The sequence below is a fragment of the Hypomesus transpacificus genome, chromosome 2, assembly GCF_021917145.1.
Source record: "Hypomesus transpacificus isolate Combined female chromosome 2, fHypTra1, whole genome shotgun sequence".
Classification (NCBI taxonomy): domain Eukaryota; kingdom Metazoa; phylum Chordata; class Actinopteri; order Osmeriformes; family Osmeridae; genus Hypomesus; species Hypomesus transpacificus.
Window position 1 is genome coordinate 4269588 of NC_061061.1, and position 24115 is coordinate 4293702.

The following is a 24115-nucleotide window of genomic DNA, read 5'->3' on the forward strand; positions in this document are numbered from 1 at the left end:
GAATACTTTGAAAGCATTGCATTTACAAGGGTTTATTTCCTATGAAGGAGTTTCTAAATATAGGCACTGAGTTCATGAATGAAAGATTTGCTAAGCAGTTGTCCGCTGGTACTGAAATGCGCATCCAAATAGCCTTCATTATGTATGTACACTATTATCCATTTGCACAGGTTAGAAGAGGTTTGTGGTGCTTTATTTTCAGTCAGTCTCGCCTCGTAAAATGGTTCTGCATACAAATATGAGTATGAATATCCTATAGTCATCTGATGTAAAATGAGGTTTATTTTTATCCTGTAATTTGAGTCTGTCAGATAAACCAAACACAAATGAGTGAGTGAAAGAGGAAAATACAGTAGGTAAAAGATAGAGGGAGTGTGTGAATGGGGAACAGAGGGGGAGATAGAGGGGAAGAGAGAGAGAGAAAGAGAGAGAGAAAGAAAGATCAAAGTTGTTGCATAGCCAGCCAGACCCTGTATCTATAATGAGGATGGAAGACTCTCCTCCTCCATTCTCCTTCCTGCTCTCCACTGATCGGAGACCCTAAGGAGAATGCACTCAATCCCTGTTAAATTATAGATTACAGCCCAGCTCTGGCTTTGGCTATGGCTGGGCGGCTGGCTGCTAGTGTGTCAAACCAGCCCTCAGCTTCACTCTACTGTCTCACCTCGCAACCTCATTAAAAACAACATCAAACACTCTCTGCTGAGGAATAAAAGGCAATAGTTATAGAGACGCCATGAATATGTAAATATTTTCTCATGCATACAATATACTCCCTGTTGTACAAAATCTGGCTGTATCTCTATTGTTGCATTCATAAAATGCTGAAATGGCTAATACAATGTGAGATGGTTTTTCCTCAAATGTAAACATATATTCTCAGTTTAAGGAGAAATAATGTGTGAAACATCCTGTATAAAAGATGAGGTTCTCTGGTAGGAAGTGTTCCACCTCAACGGAGTACTGTTGGGAACATTTGCAGACACTGTCTGTGCCTCTTGTAGCAAAGACTGTGATCAGAGACTGGAATTGAAGAAAAGTATGAGCACACATCCTTCTAGACTCTCGGTCATGTTCTAGTCAGAACTCCCAGAACTTTGCAATGAAGAACACAAACAGACATCGGCAATAATTTATCAGGCTATGCAGCAAAACAAAATAGTAGAATGCCATCTGAATCCAAAGAACCAAATCTGAATCCAAAGGCCTGCGGTATGTGAGACGAGTCTCCCACCTTAATGAATGAAAAAGACAGTTATGAGAAGGAATGCAATGCAGAAGACAATTGAGGCAGCTGTGATAGTGTGGTCAGCTGGTGACTGACCTGCAAAGCTCTGGTGGGAGTTAGCCTCTCTCCTCAGCAGCAGAGGAGGGTGGGAGTCTCCTGCTTCTGGCTCTCTACCTCTACCAAATTATTGTGCTCCAGGTCATACATCCTCACAGGGATGGAGGTCAGACCTAGGGGGGGAGCTGGTGGGATGACCTGACTTCCTGCCTTGGCAATGTGCTCCATGTTCCAGGCAACCATGACTGCCTCGTTGTTCCATGACCAAACGGAGGTTGTGTATGTCACAGCCATGTTAGTTGACAATTTTTCGACCACACCATCCTTCAGTGATGCTTTTGTCATTGAATAACACTCTTTGCCTGGGCTGTTCTGAACTGACTCAATGACGTCATCCACCTCAAGAGAGGCACAGCACAAGAAGCAGTGAATCACGCACCGAAAACAACGACTCCTTGTGCCTGGTTTACAGTGAATACCTTCCATGGTGAAACAGAATACAATGAACGGGTTAAATACTGGAATGTGTCTCTGGGCATAACTAAATGTTCCTGACTTTATCTCTAGAATATCCATTCAATGCATTCTAATTCTAGAGTAGTAACTCATAAACTTCATACATATTGAACAAAACACACCAAACCAAATCATTAACATGCCAATGCCTTTATTTATAAAAGCAGTTGAGGACTACTGAACTAAGATCTGTCTAGCTTTTCTTAACAAGTTGCACAGTTTTAATTTTGAACATTACTAAATAGTGAGAAAAATGCCAATCAGGTTTCCCTCATAAATATAGAGCCTAATATATGAAAAATAATGGACTTTACTTAATGTATTTCAATGTAGATCTGTTTGAAAATAGAAATCTGTGTCTGACCAATCCTTAGAAAAGTATATAACTTATTCATATGCTTGTTTTCTCTGAAACTGTATTTCACCTTGTTTCTCTGTACAAAAAGTGAATGGCTAATGAACAAAAACAAGGGAAATGGATAGAAACTACGAGTTTACATTCTAGGAATAGTTCCCTAAGTGTCATGCAACATCAATCTCTTGAAAACAGAAAAAGTTAAGAATTATAGACGGATGTCTAGTACCATCCACAGCAGGGTCCAAACTGCAAAATGCATACAAGTGCACACACAATATTAAGATAATGCATGCTTAAAATTCACAAAGCTGTCTAGACACTGGCTGAGTACATACACATTTAGTAATCTCATGCAGCCAAAAGTTTGTTGAGGAGGTAACAAAGCCTGATGACTGGGCCTGATGTGACAGCTACAGTACTTCAGCAGCTGAGACATTAACATTCAGGAACAAGATAATGCTCCGGTCTACATTCACGATGAAAGTCTTAAGTGGTAGAGAAAGAGAATTTCACAGTGATTCCCTAATGTTAGATAAAGGCATGAAGATGTGTGTGTTGTTGTTGCTGGCCTTCTTTGGTTTCAGCAAAGGTCCAACATTTACATAGGGTTAGTTCAACAGAAGACAGCAGTTTGAGCACTTGGACAGAATTTTAACATTTCTCTCAAATAGCACACTGAAATTGTTAAATACATAGTCCTTTCTGAATTAAACTGTGGAGAACTGATGACACCCAATATGTACTTAAAGTTTAAACTTTAGTTATACATTTTTCAACTTTTTAAAATGATTGCGGCGTCAAGACGACATTACAAATCATTGGACAGGCTGAATCTTGAATTTTCAATGTTAATATAAAGCTCTTTCAGAAACATAAAAACAATGCAGAATAAGAATGCCATGCCGACTACAGTAACAGTGCAATTCAAACTGAGCACACACAAGCTGACCCTTCTGATGTCAACTCTGCGCCTCCTGTCTTCCCCCTAAGCCCTCCTCTCTCCTTCCTTCTACCGTCTTGTCTCCTTCCCTCTATCCACCTGTCTCCTCCCCTCTGCGCCCCCTGTCTCTTCTCCTCTTCTCCTCATACCTCCGCTTTCTGCTGCTGAGAAGGCTGACCACACCTCCCATTCCCCTCTGACACAGAAGCGGCCTCGCACTTAAGATCCTGATCTGATTCTGTATTGGATCCAAATTCAGGGGGTTCTTCATGCTCTTGGTTATGGTTAAACTCTGAAACCTGATTGGTTTCTCCTCTTTGTCCTGGCTCAGGGTTTGGGCTGGCTTCAGGACTCTGATTAGATTCTGACGCTGTGCGTGTCTGCTGATTGGATGAGCAGAGCTCCTCCCACTTTCTTCGGTTGGCGTCTACACCATCCACCATGGGCTGCAGCTTCCTGTTGAGTTTCACCAGGGCCTATGGGGAGATGCAGCACAAAATAACTTCACACCATCCAAAAAGGTTATGTATAACCACCCAGAACAGACATGATTATGGTCAAGGACAACACACATCTGTGCTTCTTACCTGATAAAGGGGCTTGCATATCCCATCTATCCACTCCAGTTGCAGAGCAGGAAGCTCATCTTTCCGATTGCGGTCAAAAATGGCCTATGGAAAGGCAAAGAGCTTCTGTTATGCTCCAGCATGACAGCTTGGCAGCCCTAATCACTTCCCTTGCTGCGGTCCTTCTAGCCAACAGTGGCATATCAAAAGGATTGTGCACATCAAGGCCACAGTTTGCCACCCCAAGGGGGGTGGGCAAGCCGAGTCTGGTGGCTCAGCATAACGAAAGATAAAGTCTACATGTCTTTCATGCCGCGCTAGCCGTGAGAGGCCAACGCGGTATTTAAACTTTCATAACTCTTAATTTAAATGCAGGGAATCAGAGGATATTTGGGGGACTTTGAAGGGTGCAGATCTGCCCTTACCGCTGGAGTCAGTTTGAGCTCAGAACGCTCCCGGTCACCTTGTTCAAAAAACTCACTGGTCACCAACTCTGCAACCTTAACCAAACATTACAATCCATTACCAAATAATGTGTCACCTGTAAAATACTGAAAGAAGAATAGCTTTTTTGACACATTTTGGTGTGGGATGTTCCGAACCTGTTTGGATATCTCCCAAGGGCGAGTCACTGCACCCAAGTCGCACGCTGTCATCAGCATAGACCTGTTATAGATATCAACATCAAGGTATCAACGTGATTTCACAGAGAAGACAGGTTATGCTTCATGCTGCAGTAGCTTAATTAGACTTATGAAGTGAGTTAATTATATAGAAAATAGAGAACAGTCTAGACCTCAGAAACTCTCTGTGTGCCTCATCAGTCCAGCTGAACTCTCCTGACAGCACACAGTCGAAGAACTTGGTCCTGCGTCTTTGTGAGAACAAATAATGGAGAGGACCACAGGAGAGACTTCAGAGAAATGTACAACTTTGTTGAGTATATATCACTCACATGAAGATAGGCCTACAGCATTTGAAAATCATTCTCTCAAAGTATTCAAAAAGATTTGCGTGAGCTATACATAAAAGGGCACACATTCAAACAAATCTGTCTGTACACACGTAATATATCTTTTTTAATACTGAGAAGTTGCAATAACTATTGCTATTGAGCCACTTACTGGAAGTGCAGGGTGAGGTCTGTGGAGAGGATTGCCTGTTTCAGCAGCTGCATCATGCTACTGTACTCTTTGGAGCAGAGGTTGGCAAATATGTTGTGACCCTGTTCAGACACAAGTGGCAGAATAATACTGTTGCATTAAGAGGTTCAGTAAATTAAAAAACAAATTGTCCTGTAAAGCAGAGAATGAATTATGTCCTGAGAACACTTCTTATTGGCAAACTCCTCCATCTTTTAGCAGTGTTAATAGAAACGGTTAGAGGTTTCCTCAGGGCTCTGATAAATAAAATCAATAAGGGAGCACAAAGCTCTGACCCAATCCTGAGGGAAATGATCTTAGATTACATTTGGAGTAAATATAAAGTGCCCAGTACCATGTAATTGTCAATGTGGGATGCATGTATGTAATGATCAGTTTCTGCATAGGACAGTGTACATTTAAAACTGAAATCATACACATGAAAAGTAATGCCAGAGATAGATTATTTGAACCCAGAAGTATATTTTTTCTCTTTTCTTCAACAGTCTAATTTGTGAGACCAGAGACAAAAAATATTGCAGCGTGATGACCGTTGATTGGTCAGTGCTGGGTCGAGAGAGTGAATGGATTGGTTGCTAAACGGGATCTGGTTGTGCAGAAGGGTCCAGGTCTCACGTACCTCGCTCTGCAGGATCATGACAGCGTGGTTAAAGTGGTGATGCTCCAAAGTGGCTGAGGTCCCGTAAAGCAGTGCCAAAGCAGAGCCTGTCCTGTAGGGGGCGACAGAGCAGTGAGAAGAAACATCTGGAAGAGGAAAACCTACCTCCGTCAGACCCTCTGGACTTACTTGGCCTGGAAGGCGTTGTTAGTGCCGCGGTGGTCTAAGTCATGGCAGAGGCAGCCCACCATCAGTGCCAGGGTCTCAGCGTCTGACAGAACGTCCTGGAAACCGGCTGTCTGGGGTGAGGAAAGAGGGGAGAGGTGGGGAGGTCCAGAGACGTACTCGGGTCGTTAGATGACGGGGTCGTTGTCAGTGAGGACTCAACTTACGGTGATCATGACAAACATGCACTGGGATACGTTGAAGGCATGTCTCCAGTTATGGTAGGCCACAGTGCGGTAGTTCTTCCTCACAGTCAGGAGCCAGCGACACAGGACCTGACAGACAAGATACCATCATTCAGGAAAAGCTTTTGTAATGCGTTTCTAAAGAATAATTAAGAATTAAAGTATAAACACTAAATTGTCTAACATAAATGACCTCACATCATAGTCGATTTTGAACTTCTGGACGGCTCCCAGTTCCAGGAACATCCGAAGTGAGGCGGTTATCATGGCATCGTTGTCCAGGGAGAAGTCATTAAAGTGGAACTCATCTATTCCCAACTCGCTGCTCAGGGGGATCTTGGCAGCCTTAGAGAGAGTGTCCAGAACTGTCAATCAACCAGCCCTAGTCTGGGACCAAGTGCAGCAGTAGACACATTTTCATGCTGCTTCAGAAATAATTGTTTATAATATTCCAAACTGCAATGAGCAACCACTGATGGATTGATTTGAAATGACACGTATCATTAATGTACAATACCCATGGGATTTTTGTTCTGGTTATTGAGGATCCGTATGTTTCAATGTTAGTATGTTAAATATTATCAAAAGTTATCCGGAAAATGTCAGTTGTACCTTGAGTCTGTCCACCTCAACCTTGGAGCAAGTGGCGTGGTAGGACAGCATCTGCCAGAAGACAAAACAACACAGTCTCTTAGGAACACTCACGATAAACTTTCATACACATGTTCGTTTTGCTTGTACATTTAATAAAGACTGCAGATGCACCATCAGACAAGATGAGTTCTCAGTGGGTAGGATGTTTTCATCTGTTCTGGCCTACATCACTATTCCCATGCTTTACGTCCAGGGATTTTACGCGTTATTGATCCAACATATTTTTCTCACTTCTCCTGCCAGACGTTCAGGATCAAACAGAGTTACACAGCGTTTTATAAATATATTTTAGCGGGGGGCATTTTCGGTTTTATTTCATTTGAATTGTGACAGTTAGAGAGAGAGGCAGGAGAGCCAGGGGATGACAAGCAGGGAATGGCCCGGGCTGGAATCGAAGCTGGGGCCCTGCAGCAATGTGTCAACCTATGTGGTCCACTGTGTGCCACTGGGGAGCCCCACAGTGCACTTATTAGGGGAATTTACTGAGAATCTTTGAGTTGGCTGTCAAAATGATTTTTCCAACTCTGCTTAATGAAACATTCTTTGAAATCTGGTCGAAATGCAAACATATCTGAGCAGTGAGAGCACACTGTATCGATCATGAATTATTGAGGATGGCTGAAATATTTATGGTAGGGAGGCAGATCACTGTTGGCTGAAAATACATATGTAGGCTGAGAATCGGGCACTGGAGATTGAGACGATAGAGTCTATAGATGAATATGCATTGTGAGAGGTGTAGATGCAACACTAGGAAGGTTCTACAGCAACAGTGATAGTGACTCACATCCAGGGCAACAGATTGCTTGGCCCATGTCTTCTTCACCTGGTTATACATCATGGTATTGTTGATGCCCAGCCCACAGAAAATTACAAATGCCTGAGGAGGGTAAAGAAAGATGAAAATTGAATTTGCCAGATGTCTACCCATACTGACATTACAGTTTTTCTCGATTGCCAACACACAAACATTGTTAGCGTAAGCCATCCTCAAAAAAACACTTTGCCACTTCCCAGCAGGAAGACCACATACCCCAGTCTATAAACACTATTTACCCCTTTTGACACATTTCTCTGGTCCATTCAGATTTATTTCCTAAAGTCTAAGCACATGTCTCATTTTAAGATACTATTGTCAGCATGTTGTCTTTTAGAAAACACTGCTGTTCCATAAGTAAACTCAAACCAGCGCAATTCAAACATAATTAACGTAACAAAACAATTGTCCATGTGTAAGCACTAATAACCCAAAATACTCAACATGCAATCAGGAGATTGAAATTCATAAAAAGGGCAACAGGTAAGCTCATCTTTGTTTGGGAATCATAGATGCAAACATCAGAGAACGAGACAGAGGAATGGAAAGAATGAGAGGAGCTGGACAAGTGGCCTGTGATGTTGATGACAATCTCTACCCTGACCCTGGTGGTAGACAGGATGCTGACCCAGAATGACTATTGTTATTACAGTACTGTAGCATACTCTTACCTAGGTGCTCTATGTTTCTCTCATTGTTTTCTTAGCCTTCTTTGTTTAACGCAAACTCCAATTTGGCGAATTTGTGTTGGTGACTTACAGTAAATTACCGTGATCACTAGAGTGACAAGCATGATTGTTCAACAAGCAATTGCAGTACGTTACTGTAAAATGTTTGACTGAAAAATCAGCATCTTGTAAGAAGGAAAGATGTGGTATTTGTGTGACTGAATGATGTTGTGTCAAACGTATCTGAAATTCAGGGACACTTTATAGTTATTGGTTCATGAAAACCTTTTGATAAAAGTGTTTTCAATTCCTCCCAGCAGTGTCTGAAGGGTATTCAGAAGGTTGATTGTACTGGATGGTTTTGTGTGTAATTTGAATGCAAAGTTTGGTTTTGACTGAGAAACACTGTAAGCCACAGAAAGCCACTACACTTTCCTAATAATCCTGAAGGAAAACAAGGAAGCATAAACGTCACCTCAAAAAGTCGTTGGTCTGCATCGTTGAACGTCTTCCTGTCTAGGCGATTAAGAATCTGTGCAACCCCTGGGAGATACAGTGAGTGTTATTCTAATGGACCATCTCTTGGGTGAAGAGAGACGTTTTGGGGGGAATAACAGATGGATCAACGTACCAATTATCTGGTGAGTTCGATTCCAAATGGGGACACACAACACTGATCTGATGTGGAACCCCGAGGCCTGATCCGCCTAGGGAGGGTAGAAAGCAATTACCCTGAGAACCCAAACTTGTGTGTGTGTGTTTATGTGTGTGTGTGTGGATAGTTCTCAGTGGGTAAGCACCTCGGCATCAAAACGAGGGTCCTGACACACGTCACTGATGTTGACAGGCAGTCCTGTGGATGCCACCAACTCAGCTATGCTGTTATTGATGAGCCAATCAGAACAGGACAGCTTCTCCATGCTGACTTTGTCAAAGAGACAGACGGACACAAGGCTCTCAAGTAAAGCCTGATATGTGACGGGATGAGAACAGGTTCGTATGACTTGTCCAGTAACATTTTGATCTTACTGTAACTGAACTAGTTTACTGTAAATGGCACATCCCCAAGAGAGGACCTCACCTGATTTTGCGGTCCATATTGCACAAAGGAGACATGAGCTCAAAGGTTTTAGAGAACTTCACCACCTGCAGTCAAGTCAAGACACAGCATAAGAATGAAAGAAGGGAAGGAGGAGGGAGAAGTGGGGGAGGAAGAAGGGGGGCAGCAAGTGGGCCAGACTCAAATTACTTTATGTAAAAGGATGGGTTGATAAGACATGATAAGACAGCATAACCAATCCATAGACAAAAGACAAATCCCAGCAACCCAGCAGGAGAAAGAGAGGTGGGATACAGAAAGTGAGGAAGTAAGCAGAGAAGAGGACATAAGAAGAGAGAGAGGAAGGGAAAGACAGAGAGAAAAAAGTAGAGGGGGAGAAAGAGAAAAGAGGAGATAGACAAGGAGAGAGATGAGGAGAGCGACAGAAACATTGAGAGGGAAAGAGGAGAGAGACAAGGAGAGAGAAAGAGACAAGGAGGGAGAGAGAGAGAGAGAGAGAGAGAGAGAGAGAGAGTGAGAAAGAGAAAGAGAGAGAGAGAGAGTGAGAAAGAGAAAGAGAGAAAGAGAATAGAGAGAAAGAGAGAAAGAGACAAGGAGGGAGAGAGAGAGAGAGAGAGAGAGAGAGAGAGAGAGAGAGAGAGAGAGAGAGAGAGAGAGAGAGAGAAGGGGAGCTGAACTGGGGTCTCACAGGCGAGTGGATGTCCTCCAGCAACAGCACAGAGCAGCGCTCGCACTGGAGGAGGGTCAGAGCTCTCTGCATGATCTTCCTCACAATCTTCTCCAGGTCTGTCTGCTCCTCAAACAGGTCGTTCACCACCTCCAGCAGAGCCTGGGGGAACAACAACCCTCATCAGCATGTGCTTTGACCCATTGATCACAGAGATTAATAAACTATTCTGTTGATCATTATATTACTGGTGTAGAGTCAAATCGTAACATATTTCCAACTTAATTTGTACAGTCAATTCCAAATAAATATGAACCTACAGAGTGAACTGAAATTAACAGTCTAATCCTGCTCACCCTGCTCCTCTCATACTCCTTCCGAGACTCTGAAAACAACTTAGCATTGGAGATCGATATTCCGCAGAATGGTAGATACATTTGCAACACCTGATGGGAACAGGGACAGAATTTAGAGCAATTACAGTTATGAACCACAACCAGTGAACGATGGTCATAAAACGTCAATAATTGTTAATAAAAAAAAGAGCGACATGGGAATCTTCCCATTTCCCCTGAGGTCGGAACCGTTGAAAATTCTAAATAAATAAGAAAGCCTGTTATCTGAGGGAATCTGCATATTCTTTTGTAATCCTCTAAGCAGGTCCACCTGATATCCTCTTGGGGTTTCTCCAAATCAAACATTGATTTAGTCAAATAATAACTAAATAAACTATCTTAAACTTCAGAATACGGCACCCCTAAATCCTGTGTAAAATCTCTTTGTCCAAGGGATTCTGCATGTATGCATTACATGTCATAGACCCACTGGGTTTCAGGTATGAAATCATAGGGTTCAATAATAATGATCATACTTTATTCTGCCACCTGGTGGGCATTGTACAAAAATGTTGAACATGACCATTATTAATGCACATAAAAGTAATAAGCAATGTTCAAAAGGCCAATCTGTTCAAAATAGGCCTTCAGTTCTCAAACGGAATGTATTTAATAACACCTTTACTTGGATTTACAATTAAAGCATTTGGTGACACAAAGAACAGTATTCTCCTTCTGTGGAAGGCAACATGTATTGGAGGACATTCTGTAATAAAACTGAGAAGAGGTTTTTAATGAGAGATCCTCAAAAACAGACTTGGTGGACTAGAGCACAGGTTATGATGAAATGTTCCAGACAGTGTCTGAGTTTCTCTACAGAAAGAAAGAGGAGAAGATAAGTGGTAGAGCATTTGCCAGCAGATCAAAAGGTTGAAGGTAAAAAATAAAATAAACATTTATAATACATAAAAAAAATCTGCTAAATTATACATTAACAGGCAGACTAGACATTGCACCGACCTTCTCATCATCCTCAGTGAAAGGAGTGCCAATGGGGTTTTTGTTGATGGCCTGCACCACACCTATGACCTCCCCATCACTGTTACAAATGGTCATGCACAAGATGGACTGGGTCTTGTAGCCTGTCAGCTTGTCTATCTCATCACTGAAACGATGGTCCTGGAGAGGTGGACAAAGAGACGGTAAACAGACAAATGTGCTGCACACAAGCACACTAGTGTTATTGCTTAAAAATATTTCAATCAGATCCCTACTGCTGTGATATTGTATCTAGATTTACTTTACTTATTGACAAGAACATTTGACCCTTTACATGGTTTCAATGGATGACTTGGAGGGGCTGTTTCAGTATATTAATAATTAAGTATATGAGTGCTTCAAATTGTCAGGCAGTTAAGAGGCATCTGGCACATAAAGTATATCTCTAACTAGAGAGGGTACAATTTCTTGGAAAATTGTAGGGTGTGCTTGCTTGCGTCGGTTGCACAGGGGTCCGTTTTTTAATGTCATTTTTACAACTGATAATTCTGTAGGCTATATTTATAAAAAATGCATAGCCTACTTATGCCAGGAATCTATGTGTATCTGTATCGACGCACTATAATGGGTAGTTTCTGACTATTTTGTCAAGAACCGGGGACTCCGCAAAGTTCATATTTTGTAGGTGTCCTTTTTATAATCCATATGTTATTTGACGTTGTTTAGATAAGAATGTCCACATTTAAAAAATAATTTGCTGCCAGTTTTGCACAACTTTATAAACTAGACTAATGGCTCTGGACTACATAGTCACGTTTAGCGGTTTAGCCTTGAAAGACAACATGGATTTGATTTTCACTGCTTAGGCATCATCACTTGCTGGACAACCTTTCAAATGGCAATACACTGGTTTTGGGGTACCCTAACCTACTGTTATTTAGAAGCTAATTCGATTTTATAACCGATATGGCCAGATAGTGCATTCACATGGTGCGGCATGCAATACGCTCAATTGGATAGACCTACAACCAATCAGAGCAACGTCTTTGCTGACGTGGTTGATTACGTTACTGTTGATCATCTGTCCATCATCGTATAAAGCCCTGACAATTTCATTGGTCCGAACAGCTCCTGTTCAGACATAGGACCAACTTCCCGTGGGCGGGGCTAAGTTGGGCTGGTAGCCAGGCTAGGACATTTACATTTAATCATTTAGCAGACGCTCTTATCCAGAGCTTACAGGGACATTCCCCCCGAGGCAAGTAGGGTGAAGTGCCTTGCCCAAGGACACAACATCATTTGGCACGGCGGGGAATCGATCCAGTAACCTTCTGATTACTAGCCTGACTCCCTCACCGCTCAGCCACCTGACTCCCCATAGGACATGGGCACTATCCCTACCACTTTAGATGACTTTGGCCGAATCCCAATACTTCCCCTTACCACTTCCCCTTACCCCTTCCCCTTAGTTTTGCGTGTTCCCGTGAGAGCTAGTGGTGTCCCAATACTCTTTTGGAGCTAGGGGAAGGGCTAAGACTAAGGGGTATACACCCCTTAAAACCAAGTAAGATCGGGAGCTTACTTGAAACCTAGGGCTATGTGAATCCTGCGTGACCGGCAACAATGGCGGCCAGATCATCCAGAGAGTCCGATAAATGTAATATTTTCAGCTTAATTAATTGATAACAAAAATTATGACAGTCTTGTTTTGTGTTATACACAGTCCTGAACATATATATTTGCAACAATTTTCCAAATCGAAAAGTTTAAAAAAATCGCTAGTTTGGTACGCTAATGCGACAGTGTTGAATTGCACAACAGTCCCGCATTTCTCTGACTTGCATGTCTACAGTTTTAAGGAAACTCCATTAGCAGCGAATTTCGTTTAATATCAGTGCATAACACTACTTGCTTTGGAGATATCGATACGTGCTAGACGACGTACCTGTAACCAAGTGGCGTCCCATTTCCTAGGGCTATGTAGCCCTTATCCCTTACTTTCGAGGGCCAAGGGCTAGGGCTAAATTAAGGGTAAGGGGTAAGGGTAAGGGGTAAGGGGAAGTATTGGGATTCGGCCTTAATCCTCCTTGGTCATTTTCTTGAGGCATGGACATAGCGAATTATCAATCCACAAACGGGCCTACGACAGGAACAATGTTTGCTCGAATTGAATTTCCTCAGTCAGTTGTTGTGTCTTTTTATGCGAATGTGATACAGAAAATACAAGACTATTTTACAGCATTGCATTGCACAAAGGTAAAAATACAAATGTTAATGTAAACCTACACCCCTTAGGCCGAACTGTACATGCAAGCACTTTTAGCCTATGGTGAATTAGGCCTACAACTGGCTCAGCCATTGTGCATGTAAGGACTTCTGTTATGGACTAAATGTCTATGTTGCTGGTGGTAAGACAATTTAACAAAGAACCTATATAATACATTTTGATCAACATAATAAGCAATTGATAACGTAGGAAAAGGCTACAGACGAATGAAGGCTACAAAATAATTGGCTTGAATATACTAGAGCATTGTCAATTTGTTTAAAATAAAGAGAAATCGCTTTTATGATGTGCATAAGTGACAAGAATAGATGAGGTTGAACAAGTAGGCTACTTCAGAGATGACGGATAATTTAAATCGTGATCTGAGAAATGTAGGTACCAAAGACACTGAGAACTGTCATCACTAGCTGCATCATGGACACTGCATTATCTACCTATAATTCCAGGAATCTGTGTCTGTTTGTGTGTTTGCCACCAATTTTATCACGGGCACTGTGCACTAGTCTGTCTATAATTCCAGAAATCTGTGTTTGTGTGTGTGTGCCACCAATTTTATCAGGGGTACTGTGCACTATCTATAGTTCAAATAATCTGTATGTGTGTGTTTTACTGACATTTTAATCACTGACTGCATCACGGGCACTGTATTGTTGTCAGAGAGGATTTGAAACATGGCTGGTCCCCTGCACGCTGAGGAGAGCTCCATTAGCATCAATTAAAATCACATTGCCCTGGTCTATCCCTAATATCGTGTATCCGCTGAGAGAAAACCCACAGTGTCTGCCGTTGATATGTATTGCAATAATGGACGATGGGAACACCCGCCTTAACACGTCCCTCTCAGGCGCCCATGGCCATGATTTAAGGATGTGCGGTTCTTGCTCAACTGGTGTGTAAGCGAGTGCGTTTTTCAGTCAATGGAGCGACTGAGTTTTTAATATTGAATTTAGGGTATATAACTTGCACTTTAACCTAATTGTAATAATTATGCAACAGTAGGCTACTTGCTCTATTACATTGAGGTTTTTTTTAAGCTGACACCCGATGTGCATTCTCGTGCGTAAGCTTTGAGGCAGTTTCCAAGAGACACTTGTGTTGTGCCCACGTGGAGCCGTGTGTACATTACGTTAACATAAATATTTGTAATCTATGGAATAAAGGTTTTATGTATCGAAAATATATATAGTGTCAATGTTTGCGGAAAAGGTCACAAACATTTACCTCATACGCGTTAGGGATGTTTACTGTCTCCCCGTGCTCTGCCACATATCCGATTATCCCCTTTCCCCATGGCACCTGGACTTCGTTCGAGTTCAGAGTGCTCGAGGAGGGTCGTACGGTGGTGCCTGAGTGAACATCGAAAAACTTTGACACGAGTGTCCTCTTGTGCGCGGGGCCCTCAACAAGAAATAATGAACACCTGTCTGCATCCACAAGGATGCACACGTTAATCAGTATCTTATAACTCAAATTGGTCATATCCAAGTCATTGGAAATATCCTTAACCAACTCTAGGAAAAACTCTCTTTCATTGGTCTCCTTAAGTCTGTACTTATAGTCTATGGCACTGGATGCATATTGGGGCACATTGACCCTGGACTCGAGCAGGGCGCTTAGAATGTGGGAAGTGGTCGGAGGCAAGGAGCTGGCTTTGCGCAATAGTGCACGGCGTCTCATGCTGGAATGGGAATCGTGTTCACTGAGACTGACATGCTCGTCGTAGGTTCTGTGCGCGGTCATAGCTTTGGACCTGGCAAAGTTACGTCGGAGCTCCATGTGGGACGAGCGGCGACGAAGTCCGTCCGGGTTAGACGTCCAGAGAGGGTCCCTCGGAGCACCGCGCTTCTCCTCAGCTATGGACACTTTTGATGGCTGATGCTCCTTCAACCACCTGCTCACTGTATCGCATTTTCCTTTACGGATAAGATATTCCTCGAAGAGATCCGGGTGGCAATCTAAAAACGCCTCCACATCCGAGAAGTCAAAAGCAGTCATGGTGAAAACTCAAAAGAATAGAAACATTAAATGCCAGTAGCCTACTGTGTCAGTTCATGAGATCGTCTCAGCCGGTATAGTCCAAATATTGATGGTAATGCCGCTTCAAATAGTTAATTTATTCACTGTCCATTTGAGCCAATCCATCGTCCTCCTCTCTGAAAGGCTTCGAGCAGAGATTGTCAGGGAATAAAATAAATTAATAAATCCTGGTTTGTTGAGACCAAGTGGATGACGCCGTACTGCAAGCAGAGGGGGCAGCTGTCAGTCAGGTGAGACTGAGCAATAGCCTAGGGAATTCTGTAAATTCATGCAGAGCTACAAACGCCTGCATCTAACAAAAGAAGAGACAACTAGATACGGCTCTGTCTGTTTTATATACACAAACGGGAGTAGAGTGAACACGAGAAAAAGTTCATTTGCTTCAGAGAGGGGGAGAGAGAGAGAAAAAGATAAATACAATTCATCCCACTATTTGCACACTAGCGGAGTTTGAGTAGCTAACACTTTATAAAACAGATTAACAACTCTCCCTTGAGTCCCAGCTATACAGTTTGAAAGTTTGGAAGCACACTTGGTTTCTATGGCGTTTTACAAGTATGATTACTGGCAATCGTTTTATTTATTTAAGTGCCATAACTGAGATCTCATAATCTCATAACCAAAGGCAGCTGTATCAACACTGCAGCACACAAACAGATGATAAAAACCAAATTGGGTTATAACTTTTAGTTCTGCAGCATACAGCAGGTCATCGAAGTGTGCAAAATGTTTTCTTATAAAATCAATCAATGAGATCCACTGCACTCCTTTTTTCAATAAAGCAAAGGCAAAAATAAGGTTCAAACAATAGTTCTGGCATTCCACATTCCATTTGATAAGACCTACCTAAATACTTGACTTCACAGTGCCCACGACATAGTATAGCATTGTATTCTTGGTGCTATTCAGTCTACCTTGCAGTTAGTGACCTTGTGTTGCAGACAAGAGAAATGACAGTAACCGTTGGTTTTATATGTTCATCTCTCTCTCTTTCTCTCTTTCTCTCTCTCTCTCTCTCTCTCTCTCTCTCTCTCTCTCTCTCTCTCTCTCTCTCTCTCCCTTTCTCTCATTATGTCATACCTCTCTGTCCATCTCATTCTATCCTCTTTCCCTCTGTCATCCTTCTTGCTCTACCCCATTCTCTGTGTTAGTCTCTCTCTTTCATATCTCTCCTCTCTAGCTCTATCTATCTCTCTCTCTCTTTCTTTCTCTTTCCCTCTGGCCTGCCACAGATAGATCTGTGGTGTTCTGGAAGGTGGTTTAAAAATTCACTTTATTCTCTTGGAAACTAGTCCAGTTCTGATGCTTTGAGCTGCCAGGTTTCTTCCACTCAGATGGAAGAGAGAACCAGAAGTGACTGTGTATGTCTACAAACTTTGCGAGTTGGTTGTTATGAGGGAGGCATTGGCTGTTATAAAATGGTAAAACATTCAAAAATGTGTAGATTTTCTGCAATACGAACACTTATCGATGGAACAGTTAGGTCGTGGACCTCTATTTTCTGTTGACGATTTAAATGCACTATTGCATTATCTAGCGGGCTGAATTTCATCATTCTGTCAAGATAACGATGGTTTTCCAGCTACCATGCATCTCAAGCATGCTTAATGAGGCCTGATAGAGAATCAGTGATGCGCTGTTGAACATTGGTTCGCAGCCCCGGAGCAATTTAGTTTGACACCAGTGAGCTAATCAAACTGCCTTTCCATAATAACGGAATATTAACAAACAGGCAGAGGAGAAATCACTGCAGGCAGTGGCACATTTATAATGCAACAGCAGGAAATGTAATCCGGAGCAGCTTTTCCGCAGAGGCAGAACAGGGTAATTGGTCACTGGACTTGTTTTGGGTCTGTGATAAATCTCCGTGTTTTGCTGAGACTTTGACCAAGGTCCCATGAGAGTCCCAATTAAGAAAGCCAATGCTGAATACGGTTCTTGAAAGAGCCCACAAATAAGTAAAGCTGCTTGGCAAGCAGTCCATGTTAAGTCCAAAGAGACAGTTGTATTGATTCTTGTGCGGGCTAATGACGCTGTTTGAGGTTAACCTGATGGGCAGGAGTTTGACATACTCGTCCAGTGGCGGTGAGCAGTGGCGTTTCTAGACACATTTTACTGGGGGGGCCAAGGGGAGGGGGGGGGCAGTGTTTAATCAGAGGGGCACATAAAAAAACGGAAACAAATGATATGTAAACATTAAATAACTTAATTTCGCTTTACATTGAAATCATACAAAAAGCTCTGGCCTTCCCTCTTCCAGCTCCTCAGCTCTCTCAATACCTTGATATGTTTCTCGGACTTTTTTATTTACTGGGGCAAAAAAGGATGCAATGTCCCTTCCTCGGTTTATGATTACTATTTTTTTTTAAGAATTGTTTTATTCAGTCAGCTCGGGGGTGGCCACAGGGGGGGCCAGGGACATTTTTTACAGGGGCACTGGGTGTCTAATGTGAAAAATAGGCCTTAACATAACAACAACAGAAGCGACTACAACCTCAGTAATAATAGCCACGTTAACGCTGGCATGTAAAATAAGTTGTCGCCAATGTCGTCAATGATCAAAATAAACAATTTACTGTTGGCGCAATGAAAAGTTAACTTTTCAGTAAATCTAACCTGCAAAGACTGACTTCAGCACCATGGAGAGCAGCACCAAAACTTGCACTGGAACGCCAAGTTCCCAATACTGTCTGTTGTAATGCAATCCATTCCTGAATGTGTTTTCCGTTGCTTCAGTAACTGAAATATCCAATTGTCACAATTGGTATTCTTTTAACTGGCATTACAGCCAGTATAGTAACCGTATAGCTTACATTATCTATTAAGACAAATGTGAGCAAAGTAATAAGTGTAATGAGATCAGTTCCTTTTCCGTTCTATGACCTAATTTCCTCTAGGAATAAGGTCAGTACTAACTAACCCTTTTCTGATTAACAGCTTGATTATTAGCCTATATGCATTTCAAAACACACTTTCTGTGAATGGAGACTTTTGCATGCACATAGGCTACTAATGAAGCAGGTTAATGCTGGTGTGACCAGGGGACTTGGTGCCATGCATTCATACAGTAGTTAGATGCAGTGGAGGAACATGAGTAAAGTAACAAGACACCTACACTGAGGTAAATGTGTCATCAGACTCTGACCTCTGGGCCTGCTTGGGTTTCAGTCGTTGCTGAGGCTCTGCAGACCTCTTTGTGCTATTTCACCAAACTGTGACCCTCTATCATTATCATGATTGACAGCTGATGACACCACACTCTTGGTATTCTGCAGTGATTGCTCTCTCAGGGCTATCAAACATTTTGCTGTGGCCATACGCTTTAAATCTATTTGTTCTTTCTCCCTCACTTCTCTTCCATGACAGGATATGACTAATTCCTCAACAAATGTGGCATAGCTGACAGTATAACAGCAGCCAGCGTGCCTCAATGGAAAAATGAAGGGGGCTGATTACAGTGGGTGCCTCATGCAGTCCTCAAGGTCTCACACCCCCATCTCCTACCACAGGTCCACATGAAACCGTGTGCTCACACAGCCATAATGAGCTTGCAATGGATAGGGTGTCACTCAACCAGATCCTGTTGCTTGTTGTCCAGTCGTCACAATGGCCAGTCTAGGGATCCAAGCACACAGACACACAGGGAAGGGTTTGTTCCCGTTTACCATTCAAACCGCCCCTGATCCACCTGAACCAAGAGGACAACCTGCCCCTGCCGGAAGACCTGCTCCAGCATCAAGGGATGCTCTCCCCCTCAGAGCCCCATCACTTCGGGACTACATCTCCCTCCTCCAACGGCTGAAAGAGGAGACATCCTGTGCCCTTTTACTCTGACAGGAATATATATATATGGGGAAGGAACAACCATGGTATAAGCTGCACTTTTCTCCTTATCTACAACTGGCTCTTCACCACTGACACGGTAAGACAACATGGAAATGTAGCTCCCTTTTGATGACATGACACGACAGAACATTACATTCCGGTCTTCATAAACTTAAAAATTGCGGTGAAAAAGGTGCCATACTAAGGTAGTCTGCCCTTGAAATTTGTACAGGTCAAAACAGATCATGCTGATTAGCCTTTGTTTTATCATAACAACCTAAGTGGTGTCATTCACAATAACCCTAGGCATGCTTTAAGTCATATTCATCGATCAATTTATTCCTTTGACTTTTCATCACCAAAATAATACTCTAATCACTTAACAACTTGAATCCCCCTGTAAGATCATTCTCCCAAAGCTTCACGTAAGATAAAACTCCCACCAACACTTGATATTATGGAACTGGTACGAATTTACACAAACATCTTCAGCAATCAAATTCACAATAAGACAAATGAGAACACCCAGTCAAAGACCCTATTGGTGCAAGTCTGAAAACCCCCAATGTTCATCTCAGCATCAGAGGTTCTCATCCTTCTCCATACTGTCTTCCAGAGAGCACAGCAGAGTTCCAGGTCTACGTTAGGTATTCAGGCACAGACAGACCTGGGAGACCTAGAAGCCAGATGGCATCCAGTAGCTCCCAGACGAGTCATCACATCCCGGCCGTCGTCAAGGGTCATCGCCACTTCAGCTATGGAGGCGCAGCCCTGCCTGAGTACTCAGAAATCCCTCTACCATGAGCCTGGGGGACTCAGGAGCATTACCCAACCATCAACACACACACACACACACTACACCAGTGGCGGCTGGGGAAATTGGGGAGGACAGGAAGAAAACCAACCCACTGCATCATGTTATTTTACACTAGTTGGCTATTTCTACTTTCTTACGTTTAAGTTATGTCATGTTCAAGTGTAGCAATAATCCAACTAGCAACTTAATGCAAATTTACTATACAACTAAGGAAAGGTAATGCACCCTAAATGTATCCCCATCTTATATATATATATATATTAGGCTTGTATTACAACACAAAGGATATATTGTGTATAATTATGTCAAGTTGGATGTCCAACAAGCTTGATCCTTTCCTTTGCTGCGTAATCCAAGCCAAATAATCCACAAGTGATTCTTCCCCGTCCCACTCAATGCGTCAATGCCTTTCTGTGACCAATAACAGATTAGCATGAAAAAAAGAAAGTACATTAAATTGATTTAAGAGATCCCGCCTTAGCGCTCTTTATACCAGAGGACAGCAGAAGCCCGTCCTCATTTTCCTCCCTCCTTCACGCAGCCCTTTCCCCACTGCCTGTAGGTGACATTGTTAAAGCATTTTAATCAACATTTCAATAACTAGTACATAGTGTCCATGATACAGTTGGTGCTTAAGATGTCATCGAAACATACAAATACAGATTACTTGAACTGTAAATAGTTTACAGTGCCAGTGTTAAAATTGGTGGCACACAAACACAGATTCCAGGAATTATACATCGGGCACAGTGCCCGCGATGATGTCGCTGACACACATATTTCTGGAATTATAGAGAAAGTGCAGTGCCCGTAATGCAGCTGGTGATGACAGTTCTTCTCAGGGGCTTTGGTACCTATATTTCTCAGATCACAATTGAAATTCTCTGTCATCTATGAAGTGCTTGTTCAATGTCCACGTTTAGTCACTTATGCACATCATAAAAGCTTTTTCTCATTATTTTAAAGAAATTGCCAATGCTCTAGTTCATTCGTGCAAATGATAATTAAACCTTCATTTGTCTGCTGTTTGCTACGTCATCAATTGATAATGTTATCTTGATCAAAATGTATTATATTAGTACGCTGTTAAATTATCTTACCACAACAAACATCTATAGGCTACATTTAGTTCATAACTAAATGTAGTTCATTCACCAATCAGCGCTTACATGTGGCTATACAGTTCTGCCAAAGTTTGCTATGTTTACAGAAACGTTTGTATTTTTTACTTATAAACATAGCATTGTAAAATAGCCTTGTATTTCCTGTATCACATTCGCATAAATAAGACATAACAACTGACCGAGGAGACTACATTTGTACAAACATTGTTCCTGTCGTAGGCCCGTTTGTGGATTGCTATGTCCATGCCTCAAGAAAACGACCAAGGAGGGTAAAGTGGTAGGAACAGTGCCCATGTCCGTGATGCAGCTCTTTATAATGTTGTTGCACATTTGCAATGTGCAGGCAGTTTTCACATCAATAAACACATTAATTTATGTAACAAAATCCACTGATCTATACTGAATGTAGCCTACTTTATATTGTCGTTCGGTTAAATAGCCAGGAGTTCAAGAAAACCCTTTGATAGCATGATTTATATGCCAGCAGTCAACACTGCTAACCTGGCCATACCCAGCTAACACATTTACGTTGCCCTGACGTTGTCGCAACGTCACGCGATGACCAAACATACGTTGCCGCAACGTCTTTGGCGACGTTGCGGGACCGTGCATCTGTGGGGCGCCAGTAGGTTGCCGCAACGTCATCTTGTGACGTTGCCAGTCCGTAACCGCGACGTCGTGGCAACGTTAATTTTCCGACGTTGCCAGTCCGTAACCGCAACGTCGTGGCAACGTTATTTTCCGACGTTGCCAGTCCGTAACCGCAACCTCCTAGCAACGTAATTTTCTGACGTTGCCAGTCCGTAACCGCGACGTCGTCGCAACGTTATTTTCCGACGTTGCCAGTCGGTAACCGCAACCTCCTAGCAACGTTGTTTTGGGACGTTGCCAATCCGTAACCGCGACGTCGTGGCAACGTTATTTTCCGACGTTGCCAGTCGGTAACCGCGACCTCCTAGCAACGTTGTTTTGTGACGTTGCCAGTCCGTAACGGCGACCTCCTAGCAACGTAATTTTGTGACGTTGCTAGTCCGTAACTGCAACGTCAACAATTTACTTAATTATGAAGTAACCTATATTTCATATGCAGACCTCATTTGCCCAGAAGGCTACTTGTTTTGGTATAATAGATAGCCAACGTTGGGAGGAATATGTTTGTGTGATGTGTAGCCTGACTCAAGCTAAATCATAAACGAGGCAGCATTTCAGAATCATAAAGTGTTTTAATCGCCATGAAAGTTTGCACAGACAAGGAATTTACTTTGGCAGGAAGGTATATACATTCACCATATAGGAATCCTAAATATGTGGTCTACCTATACTAAAGGGGAGTCAGATGGCTGATCGGTTGGGAAATCAGGCTATTAAATCAGAAGGTTGCCAAATGATGTGTCCTTGGGCAAGGCACTTCACCTTACTTTCCTCCAGGGAATATCCCTGTACTTAATGTAAATAAGAGCGTCTGCTAAAATGACAATGCACAAAGTATGCATGTAACATTTACAATTAAAAAACTAAAATGGCCAAAATATATACATACGTGATAAAAAGTGCCACTGCAAAACAAACACTGCAAAACAAAAACTGCAAAGAAAAAAACACTGCAAAACAAACACTGCAAAACAAAAGTGCCTAACAAACAAAGTGCAAAAAATGAATTAAAATCTTCTTCCAGTCCCCGCTATGAGTTCTGTCTGTTGGCCCTGACAAGGAAGCACAAAATAAGTTAGTGTTCGATTAACATAATCGCACGTGTGAAAAGGGGCTATACAAGTCATTAAAAAAATCACATCTAAAATAATATACGTCATCAATTAAAATATTATGTGATTCTAGATTTGTGTCATAGCCATGTGAAACATTGGATATGGAAGTTGCAAACATGATTCATTCACCTGGCTGGTTTTGAATGGGCTGCCGGGGTGTGTTTGAGTGTTTCCTCTATGCGGAGCTCCACAGCTTTCTCTCCCAGTCCCGTCTTCTACTTCATCACAGCGTCTGGAATTAGAAGTCATGAACTTATCGTCAGCACCAATGTGAACGCTGAATGCGTGTAAGCCATAGTTTGTGGGATCTCCAAACACTTACCGCTCTCTTTCGCAACTCCAGCACCTTAAAGCGCTCCTCAAGGTCTTGAAGTTCAGCCTGTGTTTGGGCCACCTGTAGGTCCATCACTGGCACCTCTTCAGTGTGTCTGCCCTGTGGTCGCCTGAACAGGAGAGCCTCTCGCTGGTTCTCTTCCAATGTCTCCATCTTCCGGAGCATAACCTGTAATGTGTCTGTAATTAAAGACAAGTAAAACAAGTTTACAAGAGTTTGCATGATTGGCATACACTGTGGTTCTTCTAGATTAGCTGTAACATTGATGTACATAACAAATGTTACCTTGATTGGTCTTTGCCCAAGATGGTACAGCTGAATGGGGTATACAAAGCATTAGTAAGACAACATTTGTTGTTTTGACAAATATGTTTCCCCCCACGATCAGAACAACTTAAGTATGCCTTACAATTAGGTATGCCTTACAATGGCAATGGTATGAGTATTTTTTTGAGTGTCTTATATTTGCACTTGCCTGGCTGCCAGCTGTTTTCCGGGGCACCCTATGGGTTCTCCTCCACCAGACCAGAGTTGACACCTAGAGGTATGGCATCTGGTGATGCAAACGTTTTAAGTCATACTTTTGCTTCAAAGCATAGCCTTTAGGGTTGCCATGGCTCATACAATTATTGTCACTATTATAAACGGTCATTCATTACTTTACCATAATTTCCAAGGGACACAGTACTTGTGATGGTGGTCGGATCACCTGTACAGAAATGAAAGTGGAATGTAGTTTACGTACATAGTAGCCTATTAGTATATTGATATAGAAGAAGCATCGCACATATGTGATCGTTCGAAAGCAGGGCCCCACAGCGTAGCATCGCACATGTGTGATTCTGAACATTCCAACCAACTATTTTCCGATGGGCAGAAACTATATGAT

General features: G+C 42.4%; 1 protein-coding gene across 1 annotated transcript; it reads right to left on the minus strand.

The window, feature by feature from the left end:
• Positions 1-3242: 3242 nt before the first annotated feature.
• Positions 3243-15447, minus strand: pde11al (phosphodiesterase 11a, like). Its single transcript, XM_047032568.1, has 20 exons — positions 14545-15447; positions 11058-11216; positions 10059-10148; positions 9724-9864; positions 9057-9121; positions 8776-8896; positions 8607-8682; positions 8451-8518; positions 7278-7370; positions 6449-6499; positions 6035-6181; positions 5819-5926; positions 5616-5725; positions 5448-5538; positions 4790-4890; positions 4462-4539; positions 4268-4331; positions 4091-4165; positions 3687-3770; positions 3243-3575 (listed from the first exon to the last, which is right to left on the minus strand). Exons 1-20 carry the CDS (start codon positions 15316-15318, stop codon positions 3243-3245), a joined length of 2829 nt encoding a protein of 942 aa, XP_046888524.1. The 5' UTR covers positions 15319-15447.
• Positions 15448-24115: the final 8668 nt, after the last annotated feature.

Excerpts from the sequence above, each read along its gene's own strand:
- pde11al (XM_047032568.1), bottom strand. The coding sequence starts at position 15,318 with ATGACTGCTTTTGACTTCTCGGATGTGGAGGCGTTTTTAGATTGCCAC. Across the intron at positions 5,726-5,818 it reads GCATGTTTGTCATGATCACC|ACAGCCGGTTTCCAGGACGT; the intron begins GTAAGTTGAGTC and ends TCCTCACCCCAG. Across the intron at positions 5,539-5,615 it reads AACAACGCCTTCCAGGCCAA|GACAGGCTCTGCTTTGGCAC; the intron begins GTAAGTCCAGAG and ends CGCCCCCTACAG.